This window comes from Pygocentrus nattereri, chromosome 4, assembly GCF_015220715.1.
Source record: "Pygocentrus nattereri isolate fPygNat1 chromosome 4, fPygNat1.pri, whole genome shotgun sequence".
NCBI lineage: Eukaryota > Metazoa > Chordata > Actinopteri > Characiformes > Serrasalmidae > Pygocentrus > Pygocentrus nattereri.
The window spans coordinates 37,023,032-37,045,823 of record NC_051214.1 but is presented as its reverse complement, the minus strand read 5'-3'; the positions used below and the strand labels follow the sequence as shown (position 1 = coordinate 37,045,823).

The 22,792-nt window shown below is 39.9% G+C and overlaps 3 protein-coding genes across 3 annotated transcripts in view; 2 read left to right on the top strand and 1 right to left on the bottom strand.

Moving 5' to 3' along the window:
• asap2b (ArfGAP with SH3 domain, ankyrin repeat and PH domain 2b) overlaps window positions 1-1,242 on the top strand; it is a 31,805-nt gene extending 30,563 nt beyond the window's left edge. Inside the window, exon 28 of the mRNA XM_017682291.2 lies at window positions 753-1,242. Within this exon, the coding sequence (XP_017537780.1) occupies window positions 753-827 (75 nt within the window). The 3' untranslated portion in view covers window positions 828-1,242. The remainder of the gene's footprint in view (window positions 1-752) is intronic.
• Window positions 1,234-11,723, bottom strand: si:ch211-195d17.2 (uncharacterized protein LOC560495 homolog). The gene is made up of 9 exons (XM_017682320.2): window positions 11,598-11,723; window positions 9,640-10,171; window positions 7,890-8,074; window positions 7,468-7,520; window positions 7,095-7,299; window positions 5,500-5,655; window positions 3,198-3,312; window positions 2,039-2,213; window positions 1,234-1,929 (listed from the first exon to the last, which is right to left on the bottom strand). The coding sequence occupies exons 2-9, from the start codon at window positions 9,952-9,954 to the stop codon at window positions 1,895-1,897; spliced, it is 1,239 nt and encodes a 412-aa protein (XP_017537809.1). The 5' UTR covers window positions 9,955-10,171; window positions 11,598-11,723; the 3' UTR covers window positions 1,234-1,894.
• Window positions 11,724-11,759: 36 nt separating this feature from the next.
• The window catches only part of mboat2b (membrane bound O-acyltransferase domain containing 2b), a 56,558-nt gene continuing 45,525 nt past the window's right edge, over window positions 11,760-22,792 (top strand). Inside the window, exon 1 of the mRNA XM_017682302.2 lies at window positions 11,760-11,893. Within this exon, the coding sequence (XP_017537791.1) occupies window positions 11,810-11,893 (84 nt within the window). The 5' untranslated portion in view covers window positions 11,760-11,809. The remainder of the gene's footprint in view (window positions 11,894-22,792) is intronic.

Here is a 22,792-nt window from a genome sequence, read left to right as displayed (position 1 = left end):
GAAACATGCATTATATAAAACCTTCAAAAGAAAACATTTTCTAATGCAAGTTGTGCTTCGGACCCCTTCACTGAATGAATTGTCAAAACTTGAAGGATGTGTCTTTTGAGTAAATTCTTCTATTGTAATAATTTCTTCATCAGTATAATGTTGATTTTGCATCTAAGACCTAAGCACTGAGATTGATCTCTTCTGTGTACGTGTAGGGTTAATATGTAAAGACATAAGACGTGGCCTGAAAACTCCAGCAAAATCCAACCTGATGCCTCTGATGTTTAAATTACTGAGTTTCTGTCTTATGACTCAAACAATTTTTACCAGAATAAAGCACCATGACATCCACGAGGGCAGGTTAAGTTTTGGATTTCTGCTCATAAACAGCTCTTGGACCCATCAGGGGCAGGGTTTATGATTGCGTCAATCAGATGAAAAATATCTCTTTTCAGCAGAAGGAACAAATCATATAACAATAGATAAAGAATATGAAGCAATTATTACCTCATCATAAATATCAGGCTTTTAAAAGGGCACACATGAGGACTAATCATGGCTGGAGTATCTAGGCCTGCGTGAACTGAGAAAGTTGTCAGCTGCTGTCGTAAAACAAGTTAACCACAGCTGCATTTGTTAGGTGAAACTTAGCCAGAAATTTTGTCTAAGTCCAATGTACTTCGTAATACAGGCCCCTGGTTATTTGCATGGTCTTATTAATGTTTCCCTAATTTGCTCTGACGTGGTCTTGTATCTTTAAGGTGGGCCACATCGAAGGGGATCCTACCAGAAGAGGGGTCTTCCCGGTTACCTTTGTACACTTCATCACTGACTGATGTCAGCTCTAGTCAGTGGACACGGAGACTGGCATTTTTGAAAGAGATGCAGATTATCTGATGTTCTCAGGATTCTGATATTTACAAATTGTTCTGTTTAAAACATTTACTAGGACAATTAAGAGAATAATGAAATGTGTATGTTTCCTTTCATTGTCCGTCATCTCACACCAGTGCAATGTAATTGTGTCTTAATGTATTGAGATTCTTTATACCTTAGATAATATGACAATTGTTTTCTAGAGGCCAAATATCAGCTGGATTCTTATTCTTGTTTTTAAAGAGCATTATGGAGTTTGGTTGCAGAGCAACTATATGTGTATATTGTAGCTGGATGATTTCAATTTCTTGTTAAAATACTCTCTCAAAGATGTTCTTGAAAAAGGTCATTAAATATTTTACATTGTTTTTTGAACAAGTGTAGTTTTATTTTATTTTCTGAAAATATATTTTGTGACAAAAATTATGACAGAGCTTGCCTCAGGTACAAGTAATACTATGAGTAATATTTACAGTTACAAACACCAGCAGAGAACACTTATTATTTAACAATGTTAGCCATTATTCACTATGCACAATGTTTGTGTCAAGTAAATGTGCATCTTAATGTTGCTTTTTATCAGTCATGGTAACCTCTTCAGTGTAAAAATAAGGATTTCTCATTTTACAAACCTTCAGCTATCCTTTTGCATCCATTATTGCTACATTCTTTACAACATATTTATCTTTTTGTACATTTCCTTTATCTCAGGAAGGATAAAACTGATTTTAGTTGTAACATTAATAACAGTACAAACAGATAAACAAAAAAAAGATGTCCCATTAAAAATAAAAACTGACAGGGAATGACTTCAGTGAGATCAGATTAATGCATATAAAAAAAAAAAATAAAGCTTATGACTCATCATGGTCCTACCACCGTATTTTTACTATTTTACAGCCGACGTTCTTCAAGCAATTCTCATGGTAACGAAGTGATAACATTTAACTGTTGCAGTGCTTCATAGTCCTTTGAGACAAGTTGGCTGTTCAATGAAATGATGGATTTGAACTGTATAAGTTGGTCCTTATGCACTCCTTACAGCAGAAGGTGGGGTCAGATCTGAAGAGAAATGGAGGAGAAAATCTGTATTATAATTTTCTGCTTGAAGTGCATTAAATATTTGGTTGGAAGGCTTTTTAAATGTGCAAAAGCACACAATGCACTCAACCTGTGAGGAGTGGTGTAGTCTGTATTCTGCTCTCCTCCAGTGTAAGGAAACAACCTTTTTTAAGCTGCTCCGGTGCAGTGCCGACTGGCTCCACAATACTACCTGGCCCACCTATGTCGCACGTCAGCACATGGATGGGTCCTCTGCAGCCCTTCAGGTGGATCTGAATAGAGTCCTGAGGCAAAGAATGGAAAACCACTTCTTACACTGTGTGTTTTGATATCAGTCACAATCCAGCACGTTTCATGTAACTACATCCAGACAGGAGACAAATCAAAGAACAAACCTGAATAAATGAGTGGAGAAATAGAACGGGTACAAATGCCTCCAGACAGGTGTGCCACAAGAGAAAATTAATGGAATGAAAAATGCTGAGCACCTGATTGGGCACTTTTGGATTAAGATGGCAAGAGAAAAAAGTCTAATGCCTTTGAAAGAGGGCATGGCACGAATGGCAGTGGCTTCAAGGACAAAGACTGTTCAACTAAATCAATATGATTTGCGTTATTTGCATTTAGATCTATAGGAATGCCTGGGGTCTGGTGGCTCTGTTATGCTGTGGGGGGACTTTTGCCAGTATGTTTGTGTTCACTGCCCCCTTAGACGAAAGGGCAACTCTTTTCTATCAGGAGGGGTCTCATCCACAGTGCATGAGGGGACACTTAATGGTGTAGGGAGTATAAAAATGAAATAAATGCCTTTAGTCACTAGATCTCAATCCATTTGAACTCCTATAGGAAATCTACCTCCATTATATAATAATAATAATAATAATAATAATAATAATAATAATAACAACAACAACAACTATAAGGAAATATATTTTGGAAGAACGGTGCTCCATTTTTCTATTACAGTTCCTGAGACTTAGGAGAATCTATGCCAGTGTGCAGTTAAGCTGTCCTGGTAGCTTGTGGTGGTCCAACACTTTACTTAGACACATCTATTTGTCAGATGTATATACATTAAATCACCTACTGAATAAAACTTGAGTAAAGTGGAACACATGGAGAAAGAACCTTAAGCTATGACTAAATATATTGCTGCTTTCACCATCTATTCCTGTTCTTTAGACACCTGGATTCAACAGCTAAAATGGTTAAACGTTTAAAATGTGTCCTTTGTCAAAACTCCTGCCAGTGCATTTCCCTTCGATTACCTCAGTGGGTGTTGGAACCTCCAGCTTGGTCTCCTCAGGAGCCTTAATGGCTATCACAGTCTGATCCTGAAAGACTCCAAGCTGACAGATGTCTTCATAGGTCACATAAGCTGAAGTGAAACTATAGTTAAGTTCAATACAAGAGAAACATACTGGGTAAAAACAGAGAAATTTCAAACGGTACTAGAGCCAACCATTCATTGACTGGAAATATGCCATTTTATCTTCTTGTTTACACGAGCCTAGCTAGCTAGGTCATCATCACTGCACTGCAATTCATATACTACATATAAACTATACGTTCAAAAGTTTGTAGGCACCTGGTCATCCAATGGTTCTTCTGAAAACATTATTAATAGGGAGTTTGTTCTCCACTTTGCTGCAGAAGCAGTCTTTACTGTTCTGGGAAGGCTGTGGGAACATTACTGTGAGGATTTGACCACACAGGATTTGGCCACAAGAGCATTAGTGAGGTCAGGTACTGATGCTGGACGATTAGTTTTGGATCACAAACAACACTCCAACTCATCCCAATTATACCGGATGGAGCTTCATTGCTCCACTGCTCCATAGCTCAACGCTAGGACTTCATAACCCTCTAGCTGATACTTGACACATTCCAACTATTCACACGTATCCAACAATTCACACTATAGACTCTCTTCAGTTTGCATACCATTGGAACAGGTCCACAGATGACACAGTGAACATTGCCCTTCACACAGCCGTCACACACCTGGAGGGCAAGGACACGCATGTCAGAATGCTCTTCATCAACTACAGCTCAGCATTTAACACGGTCATCCCACACAAACTCTCCTCAAAAAGCTCCTCACCCTCGGACTGTGTGCCGAGCCCCCTTCTGTACACACTTCACTTTTGACTGTGTAGCCTCCCAGAACAACACCAGCATCATCAAGTTTGCTTATGACACTACAGTCGTTGGACTGATCACTGGTGGGGACGAGACAGCGTACAGGAAGGAGGTGGATGAGCTGGTGGCCTGGTGTCATAACAATCTTTCCTTGAATGCAGACAAGACCAAGGAAATGATTATTGATCCTAGGAGGAAGCAGGAGCTGCATACACCCCTGTACATTGGTGAGACTGAGGTGGAGAGGGTGAAAACCTTCAAATTCCTCAGCATCCACATCAGTCAGGATCTCACCTGGTCTCACAACACACACCTCGTCATCAGGAAGTCCCAGCAGCGACTGTACTTTCTTAGAAGACTGAGGCCAGCCAAAATTCTCAGCACCTTCTACAGGAGTACGATCGAGAATGTTCTTTCCACCTCCATCACGGTCTGGTATGGAAGCTGCACTGCTCAAAGGCTCTCCAGCTTGGGATCAAAACTGCACAGTCCATCTCAGGAGCAGCCTTCCCCTCACTACAGGACATTAGTCATGCCAGGGTCCTTAGGAGGGCCAACAACATCATCAGGGACAGTACACACCCCCAGCACAAAACCTTCAAACTCCTACCTTCAGGCAGACATTACAGCAGTGTGAAGTCCAGGACTACAAGACTGACCAACAGTTTCTATTCACAGGCCATCAGGTTGGTGAATACCTCAGTTACTACCTCTTCCCCCTTCCCATTCTGAACTGGTTTAACCTTGCACTCAATAACTGCACCTTACCTACACTGTACTGCTGCTGTTAGAACACTACTGTTTACATCCATTACCTGCACAGAACAATATTGTTTACATCTATTACTTGCACAGAACACTACTGTTTACATCTGTTACTTGATGCACTTCATGAACAGCTGCTCTACATATTTGCACATATGCACGTGTAACTTTAAATTTATTTCAACTTTGCACATACCTTACATTTTTATTTTTACTACTGTTTTTAGAGTTGTTCTTATATTTTGTGAATGGAGGAACAGCAAAGTAAGAATTTCACTGTACAGTGTAACTGCTGTTCTGCTGTGCATATGACAATAAAACTCTAATCTTGAATGGTGATTTTAGGCTCTGCTGCAGCTGGTCCAGAACTTTCTAATATATTGGTAATACTATTCTACGTGGACTGTACAAGTTTGTATAATAGGCACATTTCAAAGTAGCTGCAGTTATAACTAATTAGAAAGAGTATCTGGATGCTTTTAGACATGCACTGTACATACCAGATATATTCCTCATCAGAGCGAGTGAGCTGACTATTTGGACAGAGTGAGCTTATCAGTATTCTCCTCATAGATATGGACCCAGATCTGACGTACTACTATTTGCATAGGTCTATATAAGCAGGAAAACCAGTTATCATGAGCCAGAGGCATGGGAGGATATTCAGCATTGCCCTTGAGGTCTGTTATTGTAAAGAGCTGCTGAGCACAGTCTTTGATGAGCCAATCTAAAGCCTCCTCCATAGTCTTCAGGTTTATCAGATCAACTTTCACCTTGGTCTTCCACTGGCCTTTAAAACAGCTGATTGGAGTTGGGCCCCTACCACAACAGGAGAAAAAGATGAATCATTGGGAAGCACAAAGTACACAGATGCAATAATGCAACAGAAAAAAAATCTATTCAAAATATAACCAAAGCAAACAGTACAAGCAGAAAGTTTTCAAACAAGAAAAGTGCCATTTGCAACCTTCAGGATTAGAGTTCACCACACCTGCGTTATACTACAATGTTACTCCAAACAGAAAAGGCTACAGGTTACAGCAGGGGTGCACAACTCTGGTCCTGGAGGGCCAGTGTCCTGCATAGTTCAGTGATTTTTTACCTTCTTTAACACACCTGATTCAACTCCTCTATTAACAGCCTGTATTCACTGGTGTGTTTGAATAAGGAAACTACAAAACTGTGCTGGACATCAGCCCTCCAAGACCAGAGTTGTGCACCTCTAGGTTACAGTATTGTTAATGTTCTTGCTCTGTTTAGTCAGCATAAAAAAAGCTAAAGGTTACCATTGTAGTGTAATGTTTACTGTAATTCCTGTGATTAGGGTTAGTGTACTGTTGCAAATGGTAAGTAAGTAAGTAAATAAATAAATAAATAAATAAATAAAAGTAGAAAGAAAGAAGAAATCACGTTCCGGAAATTAATGACAAATAAAATTATTGTTTTTTTGTGGCATTTGTTGAATACTATCAAAAGAAATGCCATGAAAAATCTAATTTGACTGAAATTTCATTCCGTAAAATATTTTAAAAACATTACATTATTCAACATGCTAGTGATGCCAATCACAGTAACATGCAATATGATTTGCCTATAGACTCCTAAAAATAACTGGGCCTCATTCACCAACCATTCTAAAAGAAATTTCTTCTTAAAACCCACTTACACAATTTTTCTCACACTCACCAATGTTTTGTTATTTAGGATTTATTTTTAAGCAAGAACAGAATCTACACACACTCAAAGAGCACGAAGGTGCGGATAATTCTGGTTTAACACACCATGAATCTGACATAGATCTTAGGACCTTTATCAAGAACAAATTTATGAAAAAAACTTAGGAAGATATTAGGGAATGAGGCCCAATATTCCTAACTGGCTCTTGGGTGGCACATATGTTTCCAAGAAAAATGTCAATGGGTATGAAACCTTCACATTATATGGAGGTTCTATAAACTTTAATCTCATTTACTAAAATTAAAACAAATAAATAGCTTTCATCGAAGGTTCTTTAAAAGAAAAAAAAAGTGGTTCTTTTGTGGTATCACTCTTAACCACACCGCAATGCTGAAAAGGTACTGAACTTTCCATTTATTGAACTCTTCCACAGACTGTATCAGGTTGTAGTTCAGATACTACATTTGTGCAAAACAGCAACAAGGATCAGTCGTGTCTGTTAGAAATATTTAATCCTAACTAACTTCCTAGACAAGTATGCAAATGTGAACTGAGGAAATTTTGACTTAGTCTGTACTTACACCCACTGGATCTTATTTTTTGACTTCTTTGTGATGAGTTTAATACCGTCCAGCACGTTGGTGATGTCGTAGACCCGCCTCTTGTGTGTGCCTAATTTTTGTGTTGCCTCGTTAAGGTCGAGAATCCCTTCTGGTGCTGAATGAAGCAGATCCATGAAGCGCTTCGTTAGCCGCCCTAGTGTTACCTCAGACCGGTAAGTGTAGCCTGTGCATGAAAGAGCATGAAAACTGAACACCTCTGCCATGGCATATTTGTTTGTGATGGAAATTTACAACAATGCTTTAGACAAATTACAGTAATAATGATGACAGAAAAAAAGTTTTCAGTACAAACAGCAGCCTAAATTGAAACCATCACATCACAATATCATACCTGGTCTGGTACGAACACGTTTCTGTTCTGTGGAATTGCTGAGATTGTCCTGGCTAAAAGCAAAATGTAGCAAATTAAGCAATTAAAAACACAAAGAAAAAATCTTGGCAAATGAACAGCCTTACTTTTTTTTGACAAAAGTCATGCATATTTAAGACTGAAGTTCTGAATCAGTCTACAGTAGACTGTACGCTCCACCTGAAGATCTACTGTCTCGCAGAGTTTCATTCCAACCTGTATCTAAATTTCTGGTTAAATCTTTACCTAACACTAATGATCCAGCCAAACTACTTCTACAGCCATTACTTAGCTGGAGCAGCTATAACAATAAGTAATTGTAGTGGCAAGTAGACTCAGCAGGGAAGGCAATTCTCCAGGACCAGGGTACCACTGGCCTCCAGCAACAGTAAGTAACAACTTACAGTCTGGCAAGCCATTCCCTCTCGGCTTCATCATCCATAAACGATGGGCCATCCTCAGTGTAATCATGGTCATCCTCCTCCTCATCATCTTCCTCATCTTCTTCATAGAATTCATCATTGTCATCATCCTCAACATCATCATCGTCGTCGTCGTCATCAACCTCATCATCTGCTGGAATTTCAGTCTTCAAAGATTAAAAGGTTTTTTTTATTAGGCTGCAGAAACCACTGCTTCAAAGGTAATTAACACCAACAAGTTTAATATTAGTAAAATTTGGTGCAACAATCTTAATGCAAAGGTAAAACATTAATGTTGATGCAAAAAAGAAAGAAAGGATCATGTTCACCCATAAATTGGCAGCTTTACGGTTAATTGTTTTGGTGCAAATGTTAAAATATTAATTCACAAGACACACAATTACCCAAACCCAATTAACCACTTAGCATACTGTTCATGCTAAATGGAATGCACTTCTATGGAAGGTAATTTCTCAAGGAATACACCAGTAACTCCAAAAAATTTGAGAAAACTAAAATTAGTCTTTTTGACCACAGCAAGGAATGTACAATGATATCTGAATCATAACCATCTGCAGATATCAGACAGGACTGATATCTGATGAGGTATTTGCTGCACCCTCAGAGAGCACATAATTCATGGATCACTAGGCTACTACGCAAAAATATCTAGTGATTATGCTGAGCAAAAACTGTGATGCCATCGTTGTTATGATGATGATTATTAATTTTATTTATACACACACACACACACACACACACACACACACACACACAGCTGCTTATCCTTCTGGGTAAGCAGCTTAGATAGTGGACTGGAGCCTATTCCAGTGGTCACTGGGCACAAAGCAGAAAAGACCCTGAACAGGTCGCACATCCATCACAGGGCAGACATACACATTTACACCCAGAGGCAATTTAGCATGTCCAAATAACCTGACTGCATGTCTTTGGACTCTGGTTGCCTGGCTGGGAATCAAACTTAGGCCCTTCTTGCTTCTTGCTACCCACTGTGCCACCCCTAATTTTATTCAACTCTATAAAAATAAATTGTTGCCGACAGAAAAAAAAAAAGTAATTTATCACAGGAGAATAAACAAACACTTCCAGCTTTCCAGATTAAAATAATGTAACAAGTCTTTGGATAATTTCTACTGGCCTGTTTCTCAGGACAGTTAGTAGAGGTGAGTGATATGGTAAAAATTCATGTCACAATGCTTCACAATGTTTTTATGATGCATGTCATATGTCACAATATTTTTTTTTCTTCTGTCATCTATTAAGGTACAACAGAAAAACTGAACCCACGTTGTAAAAATGCCATTAAAAAACCTGAAATCAGTTATTTCTATTCAACATTTCACATGCTGCACTGAACCCGATTAAACAGAAGTGGCGATGCTCTCTGTGTGATCAGTCTTTAAGTACTGACGATCCACGATGCGCTCAGAAAAGCATTTCGTGACATACCGTGATGTGATTTATCGCGATAACGATAAATATCACATCGCTCTTACAGCATGGATTTTCAAATGATGTATTTAAAAAGCAAAAAGAGAAACACGCTATGTTACGCGACGAAATGTTACAAGTCTCTATAATGCTATGTTATAATGTTTTATGTTTATCTAGTAATGTTAATATAAAATAAGGCTAAAGCACTGGCATGTAGCGTTAGTTTACATCGAATATCGACCCCAAACTCCCACCATATCGGTGCATCTCCACTTACCACCACTTCAGCCGGGTCTGATAGCTCTCCGTGTTCATCAGAGGAGGTCGCCAGAGCCCCCTCTAACGGAGGAGTGATGGGGATGGCCTCAGGGTGTATTCCGGAGGCTGTGATGTGCTCGGGTAGAAAGTGGTCCTCGCAGATTTGGCAGTGGTCGGTGGCGAAGCGCTCGGACTCCCGCAGGGCGGCCAGCCACACTTTCACGCGGCCCTTATCGGCGGGGAAGCTGAAGAAGCGCTTTCGGGGGCGAGTGTGCATCTCCCCCGGCTTCAGGTCACTCTGGTTCTGGCATCCCTGAACCGCGCACTTCACCATGCTGGAAAAGGCCGCGCACTCCTCTCTGCATTAGGTACTTTCAGAGCCTGTGTTTATCTACACACGTTGACTGAACGCACACGGCCATGCAAGAAGCGCCAAGCAGCCTCAGGTGACTCTGAAATGACCAATGAGGACTGGAGAGCTGCTTCTTCATCTGCCCGCTCCTCTCTGTCCTCCAGGCGCAGCGCTGCCCCCTACAGCAGCGGATCAGACACTGCCGAGAGAAGAGGAGCAGGACAAGTCGGGGATGGACGAGACCACTCATACCTTTAAGATCCGATACCAAAGAATACCAAGGCTAACATCCCGATACCAACACCGACAGCGGTGCTTTAAAAAAAATGAGTTCTACAGTAAAAACTACAAAACGTGTACATCATATATATATATATATATATATATATATAAACATATATATAAACACATATATTTATTATATATATTTACTCACAAAAAGTTAGGGATATTTTGGCTTTCAGGTGAAATTTATGTAAAATGTAAAAAGTTCAGGCTACAGTGATATTAAATCATGAAAGTAGGGCATTTAAGTAGAAGCATGCAATGGTGATTTCCTCATCTCAAACAATTTATTGAAACAGAAGCCAACAACAGTGGTGGGTAAAACACCAAAGAAAAATCTCAGTGTCTTAATAACTTGTCATGTGCCCTTGAGCATCAATTACAGCTTGACAACGACGTCTCATGCTGTTCACAAGTCGACTAATTGTCTGCTGAGGCATGGCATCCCACTCTTCTTGAAGGGCGGCCCTCAGGTCATTGAGGTTCTGGGGTACAGAGTTACGAGCAGCTACACAGCGACTCAGCTGATCCCATAGATTTTCTATGGGATTCAGGTCTGAAGAAAGGGCAGGCCACTCCATTTGAGGCACCCCAGTCTCCAGCAGTCGTTCCCTAATGATGCGGCCTAGATGAGCTGGAGCACTGTCGTCCATGAAGATGAAATTAGGCCTGTGTTGTTCATGCAGAGGCACAATGACTCGATTAATGATGTTATTCAAGTAGTATGGGCTTGTCACTGTACCATTCACAAAGTGTAGGGCAGTTCTGTATTGACTAGACACACCTGCCCACACTCTAACACCACCACCACCACCCTGCTGTTAAGCTCCTTGTTTGAGAACAGCAAGTTGTGCAAAAAGTGCTGAAACACTGAACAGTTGGACATGTGCATTCAAAAGTTTAGAGGAGGTCACATTAAGTTCACCTGTAAAGATTTTAGGTTCAACCTGAAATTTCAACCGAAAGCCAAACATCCCTGATTTTTGCGAGTAGTGTGTGTGTGTGTGTTTGTGCATACATACATACATACATACATACATGGGGGCGGTGAGGGGGGAGGGGGGCACAAGCCAAAACAACACAAAGATGGCGAATCACCCCAAAAACAAACTACTTACTGAAAATCACACGACAAAGCAGAACCAAGCTGTAACACACATTACGACTAACAAACAGTAACATTAAAACATTACGTTTAAACTAAATAAAGGCTGAGGCGCATGGCATTCTGGGAGTCCTCTAAGTACTCCTCTCCGCCCTCCCAGTTAGTCCAAACCTTTAGGCCGTTGGCGGCGCCTCGATATTATGAAAGGATAAGGCGTAATCAGTCATTCCCAAACCTTTCACTGTGTCCATTTGGTGCGAACCTCTTCCCCCGCTAGCGCCGCTGTCTACCAGTAGCGGGCAGCAACGGGCCGAACAGCAGCAGCAGCTGTGGTGGAGGAGGCTGTGTAGGGGTGTATGTGGTTGTAGATGTGGTGGAGGGGCGACTCTGGGCGGTTCGGGTGCCACTGTCACTGAGCGCAGCAGCACAGAGGACTAGCTCTGAATCATGGCCACCGACGCAATATCGGCGTGCACCGGATCCAGCTTGTTACAGCCGATAAGCGAAATAATCAACCTCCCGTTAGACCAGGTAGGTTAACCGCTCTCCACTCGCTCGGCTCAGACGCCTTTTGTAGTTAAGCTACGTTTTTCAGAGATGGACGCTCCGTTTACATGCAGAAAATTACCCAAAAGGCTTTGTACGACTGATTGTAGCGTCGAGGACGAGGCTGTTTTCATCAGACTGTAGCCTGTTGTTTGGGTCTTTTAGGTGTGTGTTTGTCTAGGAGCTTCTTTTCCAGCTGGGCTTTTCAACGGAGCTGAATTTAGCTTCGTATTGAAATTTTCCGTTCCACCTTAAATGCTCGATGTAACTGCTGCACCATTTAAGGTGGAGCTGAAATTAGAAAGCCAACTTCAGCCTCGTTGTGGATTTAGAAGGGATGGTCTACAGTTTTCCCTGGGGGAGGTGGATGTTGAGCGATTTCCGAATATTTCATATTTCATAGTACATGGCTTTGCGTTGATGGTGCTTGTCTGGATATGAATATTTCACATTTAACAGCAGAAGCATTTTGTATCGTTCTCTTTTCGATTCGTCTTAAAATGTCTGTAGGTCGCAGTCTGTAGTGGCTCTCCAGATTTGTAGACCATACCGTGCATCATAGGTCTACAGGCGTTGGACCCCAGACCTGTATGTGGTGCTAGTTAAAACGTTAGAGGAAAAGCTTTTTTGCCCCCCCAATTTCGCCTGTTTATTGCTTATTTTACCCTTCTAATCAATAGAATATCTGTTTAGTGATGTATTGCAGATGTGTCCTGACCCATGCACTGTGTTTATTCAGGCTAAACATCACGACTACTTCAGACCATAACAGGGCCTTACACATATTTCTCTTCATATCTTTGTGATTGGTCAGCTGATAAAGTCTGCAGGCCTTGACCTGGGTGCTGTAGGGAACAAGACGAGGAACAGAGGCCGTGAGATGAGGCGTTACAGGCTAGCATCATCTGCTCCCTCTGATTTGAACACTGTGTACGCATTCTCCTGAAAAAGCTTGAATGCACCTATGTGACCAGATTGTGGGCTTTTGTTAAATAAATAATCTATGGGAACACAGAGCATCACTGGGTTGCTTCCTTACCAGAAGACTAGGCCAGTGTGGCAATTTTGGGCCCAGGGTGATATCTGACATTTTTCATGCACATATTTACCTTTACAGCATGTACATTACAGTATAAGTGCTTTGTCTGTTTAAAGAAAGTATCTTTGCTGGTTACCAATAGGTTAGAGAGAAAGAGGGTCCTGAGCTCAGATACTGCTAGAAACAAAAAATCACTGTTGATACCCAGAGGAAATCTCTCAATGCTGGTACAGTAGCATTTATAAATGTAGAAACTGGGACTTAGTCCAGCTGGATTAGTATTGTGAAAGCATAACGTATATTCCCATAGGTTTCCAAATGCAGCAAAATGAATCAAATGCAGGCATTTTAACACAGTGGCCTAGAATTATGAAAACATTCTTCTCATTCAGATTCCACCAAATACATCATAAGAAATCACAAATCTAAACACCTCTCTGATGCTGATAATGTTATTTTAGACAAATATCTGCAGATACTGATAGGATTCTAATATCCAAGGCATCCCTACAAATATATAATTCTGAGCTAAAGTAATCTCTCTCTATAAGGCCTAATGTGGCTGTTGCTAGCATAGAAATATAATGAATTCATAGCAAAGTATTATTCCTCCTACTGTGAAATGTATGCTGGGTTTTTGGCAGGTTTATGGCAGGCACTTCAGTAGAGAACAAGACAGATCTGGTCAAAGCTGGCCCAGTGAAACACAGGTACATCGTGATGCAACAGATAATCAGTTGAAGATTTATCAGTAAATTCCTGCTTTGTTTGGTAAAAGAGCCAAGCTGAAGGTAACATGTAGACTGTAATATGATCAGGAGGTCTTCAGCTTACATCTCTCTCTCTCTCTCTCTCTCTCTCTCTCTCTCTCTCTCACTGCACTCCTGTTACAGAATAGTGTCTGGAACTGGAAGAGAAAGTGTCCTGTGATGCCTTTTCATAGATCACTTTTTCACACATGTTGTTCGTTGGCATCTGGATTGTCCTGCCTCACATCTGGATTGATTATTCCCACATGATTTTGGAATTATTCTAGGGAATTCTTACATTTTAATACTTTATTTGTTCCTAAACCAGGTATTCTGGCTTTCCGTTTTCATATGCTGTGCCTTGTCTACAACAATATGTTTTGTTTTCATCGGAGATGAATATAATGGCTATCACAGTGGAGTAAATCTAGTAGGTCAGTTTTCACATAGTCAGTCATTGCATTGTTCTCCTGTACAAGATATTCTGTTTATTAATGTAAACATTATCTGCTTGAAAAGCAGAATAAAACTAGAGGACTAGAGGTGGCAGAATGCTACAGAATTAAGCCCCATTCATTTAAAGGGACTGTTTCCTCAACAAAGAACACTGTAAATATATGGCTTTGTGTTGTATGTGGTGATATTGTCTGCACATACAGAGTATATTGTGTTATTGATATAGAGGCAACTACTAAGCATACAACTAAGCTTGGATAGAGGATGGCAGGACATTGTTCATGTCATTCATTTATATACTGGAGTCAAGCTTTTGGATCAATTGCCTTCATGTATGAGTAGTATATTAGCTTCTGAAGAAGATATAATACATCCATGGACAATTCCTCAATGTTATGTGGCTCAGTCAAAAGATCATTGTGTCTGTGTAAACAATCCGTCTAATACTTCAGTTTGGCTTGCAAAAGGCTCCTGATGGCCATTCCCATATTTCTGGGGAATTTTCTGGGGAATGTTTACATTTCAGCATTGCATTTTTTTGTTAAAGATAAAGAAAAGACATCTTTAAACTAGATTATATTACCACATTAAGACTTCTTTACAATATCTGTATTGCATATTGCAGTTAGATGAGTTTCACATGATTGAAAAGAGAAATGTTTTACATTGACTTGCACTGAAAATGTAAATGTAGCAAGCATTTTGCCAGACCAGTCAATGAGTTTGACCTAAATGTGACGTGTTATACAGAATTACATTTGGTTAAATGTCTAAATTTTTGCAATTAAACTAAAACAAGCACCACTGCAGCCCACAGAATGTAAACCACATGCTCACACTATAATGTGAGCATTTATTCTATTATTAAATAACCTATTGGCTTCCTGTCTATTGTGCTGCCAAATAACAGCATGGGTGCATTTGTCTGTGTCACTGGGTGTACATGCTCATAAACTGATCCCAGGACAGCACTACTACTGCAAAGATCTTGGTCTCCTGATAATTCTGGTGCAGGTCTGGAAACAGATGGACCCTGACAGAGTTCCTTATGAGTGCTGGGGTACTGCCGTTGGAGGAAGTGGGACTTTCTTGTTGTCTCCTGCGGGAGGAGTCAGCCTCAGTGCTCTTCGCTAATTACTCAAAGGAGAACATTGCTCCAGCGGGACACATGAAGGAATCAGGCCAAGAGGAACCCAGAGATCAACCCTAATTCAATTTTACTACACTAGACTTGACTTAGGGATGTCCTTGGAAAAGGTCCCCTCTTCTACACAATTCTCCCAACTAGGTTACACAACAAATGAGATGTGTCTGTCTTGCTAGCCTTGGAAAATGGTAAATAGATGCAGAGTGCTCTGATCCTGAAAGTAGTTTAGTGAGGGCTACAGCCTGTGTGATGTGGTATTTTCACTCAGATTAAAGAAGCATTTTGGCCTAAAACTTGCATCTAATGTTGCTTGTTATGTTATGTAGTATGCTATAATGCTGCACTGCAGAATTCTACATATCAGCTTTATTGGTTTGATAGAATTTATGATCTTCTCTCTTTTGTGTTTTCATTTGTACTCTCTCACTGCAATACCCAGCATGCATTATACAAATACGTCATACAACCACTGCAACCCCCTCAACCATGACAATAAAGAAATCCTGACTGTATCCAGCCCTGAGTGCTTGTAGCTTTTCAAAAGTTCCTCATCCCACCTTCAAGATGTTTCTTCAGATGGTAGTTTTCTTAGTTTTTAAACCAGAAAGATCCTGCTCTACACAACATTATAGGAGGCAAGTAGTCATGTTCACAACAGATGTAGCGATGGATACGTTTTTCAATCTGGCCTGAGCAGCCTTTTAAAGACAGCATTACTAGAAAAATCCTGTAGATATAAAAAAGTCTGGCAACAATTTGTCCAGTAGAAAATGGTAAATGACAGTTTCCTTTTGTAAACGCAATTACAGTGACAAACTACTCCCAAGTTAGGGATCTAACACACCAGTTAGAAATGTAAATGCTGTTATTATTTTAATGATACTGACCGTTTTTTTCACCCATTCATTTATTCATGTAAATTATAGGTAATTATTTAATTTATTGTTATATAGCTGTGTACATTTATGGCTGACCCCTATATACATGGCTGAAATAAACAAGTAGCAATACAATCACTGCTCATCCAAAAACCTGTGAGCTTTTATTACCTTTCATTAATTCCTAACATATCCTAAACAATTTGCATTTTTTAAAAGAGTGAATAAAAAGGCTTTGCTTTCCAGCTTTGGCTGTAGTATCAGTATTTACCCATGTAAGATATATGAGATCCTGCACATCTGGCTTTTTTTTTTGACTGGTTCAAATTCAGTGCAAAAGTTGCTGATGTTTCCTTGCTCTTTAACTAGGCCAATAGCCTGAAACCAATAGGTTCTGTTCACATGACAGAAACCACTTTGCCTTTGAATTAACCTCTTTTTTTTTAGGGAACTGTGTGGAAAACAGCTGCAGTACGTGGTTAAACCTACTACTGAACCACAGTTGAGTAAAAACTGTGGGTGTGGTGTACTGTCATCTTTAATTTGGCCAGGAAACTTTAATTAAACTGGTAGGAAAGAACGGAATTACCAGTGTTGCTTGATCTTTACTGTCCAAGGCCATTTTGCTGCTTAGCTTAGGCGGATGCCTTTTTGTATGAGAGCTGAGACATGGCTGTTTTTCCCAAGACTTGGAGCAGTTATGTCTAAAGCCTGATGCTGTGGGAGGGAGGTCCTAAAACAGGCACAACACAAGCAGCTTATGTACAGGCATTATAATTGTCTTCCTAAGAGCTCCAAGCTCAATTTGAACATGGTTTAGGTGTCCTAAGAGGCCAGGCTTGCTGGCCCAAGTGCAGGACTCTTGTCTATTGTAGGTACAGTAAATGTGGTATTAATGTAGGATAAGCACTCAACATGTGTAAAAGTTCAGTTATATTCACATGTGGCGATGCTGGTGTTTTGCTACAGTCTGCATAAATGAAATCAATAAATGAATACTTTTAACCATCACTGTGATCTGTTACCATGGTTACTTGATTACCCATGACTGGGCACAGGCCTAGTCTGCACCTTTATCTGAAATAATATTGTGTTTTTACTCAATAGTAATAAGTCATAGTTGGGAGGTTATTTAGTTTATTTGAAATGACTGCTCTCCTCACTTGAAGCCGTTTTGCTCCCTTTTTAACGTCGCTTTTCTTCACTGATGTCTCTGTGCATGTGTTTTATTTCTGCCACTCTGTCTGAGTAATACACCTCTGCTCTTTTGTAAAAGTCTGTGTCTGTTGGCTGGGTGTAGAACGAGTGCATGCAGTGCTGGAGAGTAGTGCTTATTCTTCAACGTAAATAATTGAGTGTCTGCTGTATTGCTGTGAGAAAGCACTTAGTGCTCAAGAGGTATTTAATCACTGGACCTTCTCAACTTTTATTTTCTTTATCATGGCCAAGGCCAGAAGGGGATTAATGGGTTAAGTGCAGCAGTCAGTCCCCTTCAGCCACCAAAGATGGATCTTGCTGAGCTGTGTGCTGGAGCTCCATGGCCTACAGGACTGACTTGATCTGACAAAAGGCTCAGTTGAATTGCTTGGACTTGAATTGGTTGTTTTGAATCTGGAGACAAGAGGGAAAACAGGAAAAGCACTACAGTATAGCAAACCGAGAGAAAGAGTTTGTGCTTGTTTGTGTTGTTCCATTTAGACCAGAGATGCATTGATAGATTTTTGGCAGATACACTAACTGATAATTAACACCTTGTTAATGATCAGTCCATTAGTCTTTAATTAACCTTCTTAATTATCAGCCTTGGGGTCCCATTTTATCTGTATTTGTTAATAATGTTGAACTTATATGATATATTGTGCACTTGTGATATAATTGCAAAAAGAAAGTTTTATGAATTCATATCTTGTGCCAAATTATATTTGTCTGTCACAAAGGTTTGGCTCAAGATAGCTTTCTATTTGGTACGATTATTTTTTTGTATTATTATTTTAATGGCAAAATTGCCCCTCTGTGTGAGTGTGCATGCATGTATATGTCTGTCTGTTTGCCCTGCAATGGACTGGTATGGACTGTCCTGTGATTGATGTAGTGCTTTCTTATTGTAGCTTCTATATTTTCGAAACGCATAAAGAAACAAACATATCCCGTTCACGTTGACACGATTTTGTTATTTTCTGAAAGTATTGTGCAAATCTGGGACGGTCTCTCTGTAACTTTTTCTGAAATCTGTTGATTTGAGGTGGCAGTTCCTTCTTAGATATACAGGCAAGTGGAAACAGGCCTAAGCTAAACAATACTTATGTCAGTTTGCTCTACACATGTTGTGCCCTAATGCCATTTGATGTAAGGATGTAAGAGTCTCACTCTTTCATTGTCTTCTCTCTTTGACTGCGCTTTGTTTACCACCATCGAACAACAATAAATCTGAGCCAGTTACAGTCAACTCCTGTGCTTGCTAGCTTGGAAAAAGGAACAGCAAAGCCTGGAGGGCAGAAATCACTGTGCGGCTCATCCTCTGAAGAAGGCACTAAGCTAGTGAAACAGGTCTATAGTTGGAATATAAAGGGCCAGACCGACATTCAGTAGAACACCAATTTAACAGTTTGTGCGTGCGCATTTTAGCCTTTAAATCAATAGAGAAAAAAATATGTGGGGTTTACATTAGTCTTATATAAAAGGACACAGCTTGGTAACCAAAAGCATCTAAAGTTAGACAATTAAATGTCCTAATTGACAAAGAGGCATGACTTGTGAAATCTGTAAAGGGGATAGTTAGCCAAGACATTAGAAGGAATCGTGACCTTATGTTTTGCAGTGCTGTCTTTAAACTTCTAGGCTTTTAAAGTAGGTTCAATTGTAATGCTTTCTACCTACAAGCTAATTTTGTAGTGTTGGGTAATGAAAAGTGAAATCAACAGGGAAATATATTTGATATGCAGTGATGGACAGTAACTAAGTAAATGTAATTAGTTACTGTACTTAAGTATTTTTTTCGTGTTTCTGTACTTTACTTATGAACAGAGATCTACAGATCAATACAGTAAAGGAAAACTTATTTGTGAACCTGAGTTTAAAGCAAGTTTTCATTCAACTTGTAACTAATTTACAAAGTAATCTTAAACTGAAACTTTGCATGTTTGTGAAAGTGATTTCAGAGTCACTCGGTTCTCCGTGATGGAAACTGTTTACCTTCAGTCTTTTGTACTTAAGATCATTTTAATAGACGTCAGCGTCACTAATTAATGACGTTCTATTAAAAGACTGGTTTACCAAGAGAGACACTGGAGGATTTTCACCTAAAATGAGTTCATGAAGTGAGTCTTGTTATAAAAATGATACCAGAACATCAGAGCCATAATTAATCTTTGAGTACTTTTACTTTAGATATTTAAGTACATTTGAAGGCAAATACTTTTGTACTTTTACTCAAGTTGAGGTCTAGAGTAAGGACTTCTACTTTTACTGGAGTAATATTTTACCTTGGGTATCTCTACTTTAACTCAAGTACATGATTTGTGTACTTCATCCACCTCTGTTGATATGTGGGCGACACCTTCCCAGGATTTGTAAATGAGACATTTATGTACTTTCATTGATACTACAAAAGAAGTTTGTCATTTTGCTGCCGAACTGTACCGGGTCTGGGAGCAACACGGCATTGTGGGCAGGGCAGAGGGAGTTTCAGGACTTGCCCAAAGGCACAACCAGGTAGACCCAGTGACTCCTGGGATTTGAACTTGTGATCTTCTGGTTGTTGTCCTGGGGAGCAGAACAAAAATTTGAGAAATGCCCCTCCAGCAAACCCCCCTACCCCACCCCGACGCCAGTCATGTGACAATAGTCCACGTTGATGCCATGCAGCTAGTCAGTTTAGCTGGTGTTAACTGACATCTATCATCTACTTGATGATAATTGATTTGCTAAAATAGAACCAACATCAAAGGTTATCAGCTGAGCCCTTCAGTGTTTAATGCTGCTTCCTGAATGCGAACAGACACAGATTGAAGAGGTCATTGTGTTTTATTTGAAAGGCCGGAGCTGTGTGGAGGTAGGCTCTTTTCTCTGAAGGCTGTAGGAGATTGAAAACATGATCAGTCATGCCGAGCTTGTTGCATCTGATGGCTGTGAAGACAGATGATCGCTCACGGTAGCTTTCATTCTGCACCATAACCACCTCTTTTATTTTTAGGGGTACTGTGTCCTAGCAACACGCTTCTCCAGGATTCCCTCTGCTAGTCAAGCCATGAGCTCTAGTACTGTCCTTGTTGATGAGGAGCTGCCGATTGGAAATATTTTTCTAAGCTGCATATGATGCCCACTTGGAAAGGCTTAGAGATGATGGTCATTGCCAAAACTCCCAGCTTTTACATTTTATTGCAGGGGAGTAGCCAGAACGTTTTCAATAAGGTTGCCATGTTAGACCCAGTGTAGTTATTAGTGTTGTTCTACTGTGTTATTATGCCTATAATAAAACCTATAACCAAAATACACCACTGTATTGATGTACAAATTTATTTAGCTGTTTTTTACTTTATCCAATGTGTCCAATGTAAACATTTAAGGTTTTGACCAATGTAAATTCAATCAGTTTGCTCAGCAAAATAGCCAGTCTGAGCAATGACGGGCTGAGTGCAGCATCATCTGACTCTTATAGTATATTAGTAACTGTCCTTATGGCACGTTTTTACTGTAAATTGTGAACATTGATACAGAGGACGTAGGAGAATTTTTTCAGGTGACTGGTTTATTGATGATAACTTACCGTGTCTCTTTGCTTAACTGTGGGGTGTCCACACAGGTTGCCATACTCCTTGCAGCAGACACTGTTTCAAGCTTTGAGAAGTAAGCTTCCTGAGCGCTAGGCTAATTTCTGTGAGCTGCTGTACGACAAACTGTGATTTAATGGTCCTTACTTTGTCAGCCAGTGCTTTATGCAGCAGCATTTCTGAAGCCAGTGACATTTTATGGGCCAGTTCCCTTTATTTGAGCATCTGTTATTTAAAAGGTTAAACTCTTGTGTTCTTCCACAACTTTGAGCATTCATTTGCTCTTCCGTAACTACATTATTCTGCTTGTATTATATGTCTAGTCACAGTAGATCTACTGTAAAATTTTTGAGTGTTTTCTTTGTGGAAAATACTAACATGGCAGGTCTCACAAATTTGGTAAGTGAGAGACTTTCAGATCTGTCCTGAAACCACAGCCAAATTCACTCTGTCTGGGTGTTTCCTGACCCATCAGAGTCCTGTTAAAATGCTCTGTTAAAATGTTCCTGCTATTGTCATTTTGTCTCTTTTCCTGTATTGTTAAAGTGGAAACATTTGACTTTTTCCTGTTTTTCTTACCTTTTATTTCTTTCCTACAATTCTACGTTGTCCTGTGAATCTGTTAAGGTCTTTTGTCTTGGTACTGTGCTCTGTAGTTTAATATCAGTCTGCTGAAAATGGTCTTACATACAGCTGTGCTGTATAATAATACTAGTCAAGAACTTCTGCATTTAACAGTCTGTGAAAATATATCATCATCTTTATAATTTTGTTCTTGCTGATTCCTGCCTACTAGCTTAAATTTAAAAGTATTTTTATGTCTATTTTTTTCTCTGAGTCTCTCGTTCTCTATGACGCTGTCCTCTGGATAGGATGTATTTTTCCTGTTCTGTTCTTGCAGGAATTCTCTGGGAATTCAGGGTATGACATGTCTCTGTAAATGTCACTCTCCATTTTGCATGATCTCCCCTATACGTTTGTTACTGATACTACTGCTCCCTCGAAACTAAAAACAATATAATACCAGATTAATTTCATTGTCAGCAGATATTTGCTTACATTATCAGCATCGGATGGGGAAAAAAAAATATATAAACCTAAAATTATAGTATTCTGGAAGAAGAGAATGGTGAGAAAAATCTGGGCTCACTGTCATTGGTGCCCAATCCTGGTCCAGGAGATCTATCACCCTGAGCTCCTACCCTGATCTAGCACACCTGATCCAGCAAATAAAGGCCTTCAGAGGCACCTGCATGTTAGAGCCAGGTGTGTTGACTCTGAACTCTACAAGGTGCTAAATCTCCAAGACCAGTATTGAGTACCCCTGCTCTCTGTAATGCTAATCCAGGTAGATTTATATTTTATTTTATAAATGTACTAACATCTTCAGATATGTGCAAAAAAAAACAGATATCAGCATCATCCCACAATTCCTGTACTGGCAGTTTGTTGAGTGTTACCACAGTAATACTTCATCACAGAAGCATGTCTGTTATTAATGCAGTGCTCCCTGAGTACCACCCCTCAGGGGTCACAGGGATACTTGTGGTTTTTGGCCTTTTTCTTCACACACAGAGATATCACTGTAGTGGGTGAAATACTTAAAATCATTGCATTCACTTACTGAGAAACAAAACAAAGTGGCCAGCCTCAACCCATCCTTGCTCCCAAAGGGCCACACCTTTCCTGAATGCTCCTTTTATACTCACACATGTTTACATCCCCCGTCCCGAACATGTTTGGAATGTGTTGCAGACATCAGTTGCAGAATGAGCATATGCTTTCAAAAAAACAATGAAGTTGATAAAGTAAAGCAATGCATTACAACTATTTTGGAATTGAGGTT

Bases quoted from the DNA above. Each gene is read 5' to 3' on its own strand.
- si:ch211-195d17.2 (XM_017682320.2), bottom strand. From the start codon at position 9,954: ATGGTGAAGTGCGCGGTTCAGGGATGCCAGAACCAGAGTGACCTGAAG. The intron at 8,075-9,639 runs GTAAGTGGAGAT...TAATCTTTGAAG, and splicing joins CAGACCCGGCTGAAGTGGTG to ACTGAAATTCCAGCAGATGA. The intron at 7,521-7,889 runs GTAAGTTGTTAC...TTTTGCTTTTAG, and splicing joins AGGGAATGGCTTGCCAGACT to CCAGGACAATCTCAGCAATT.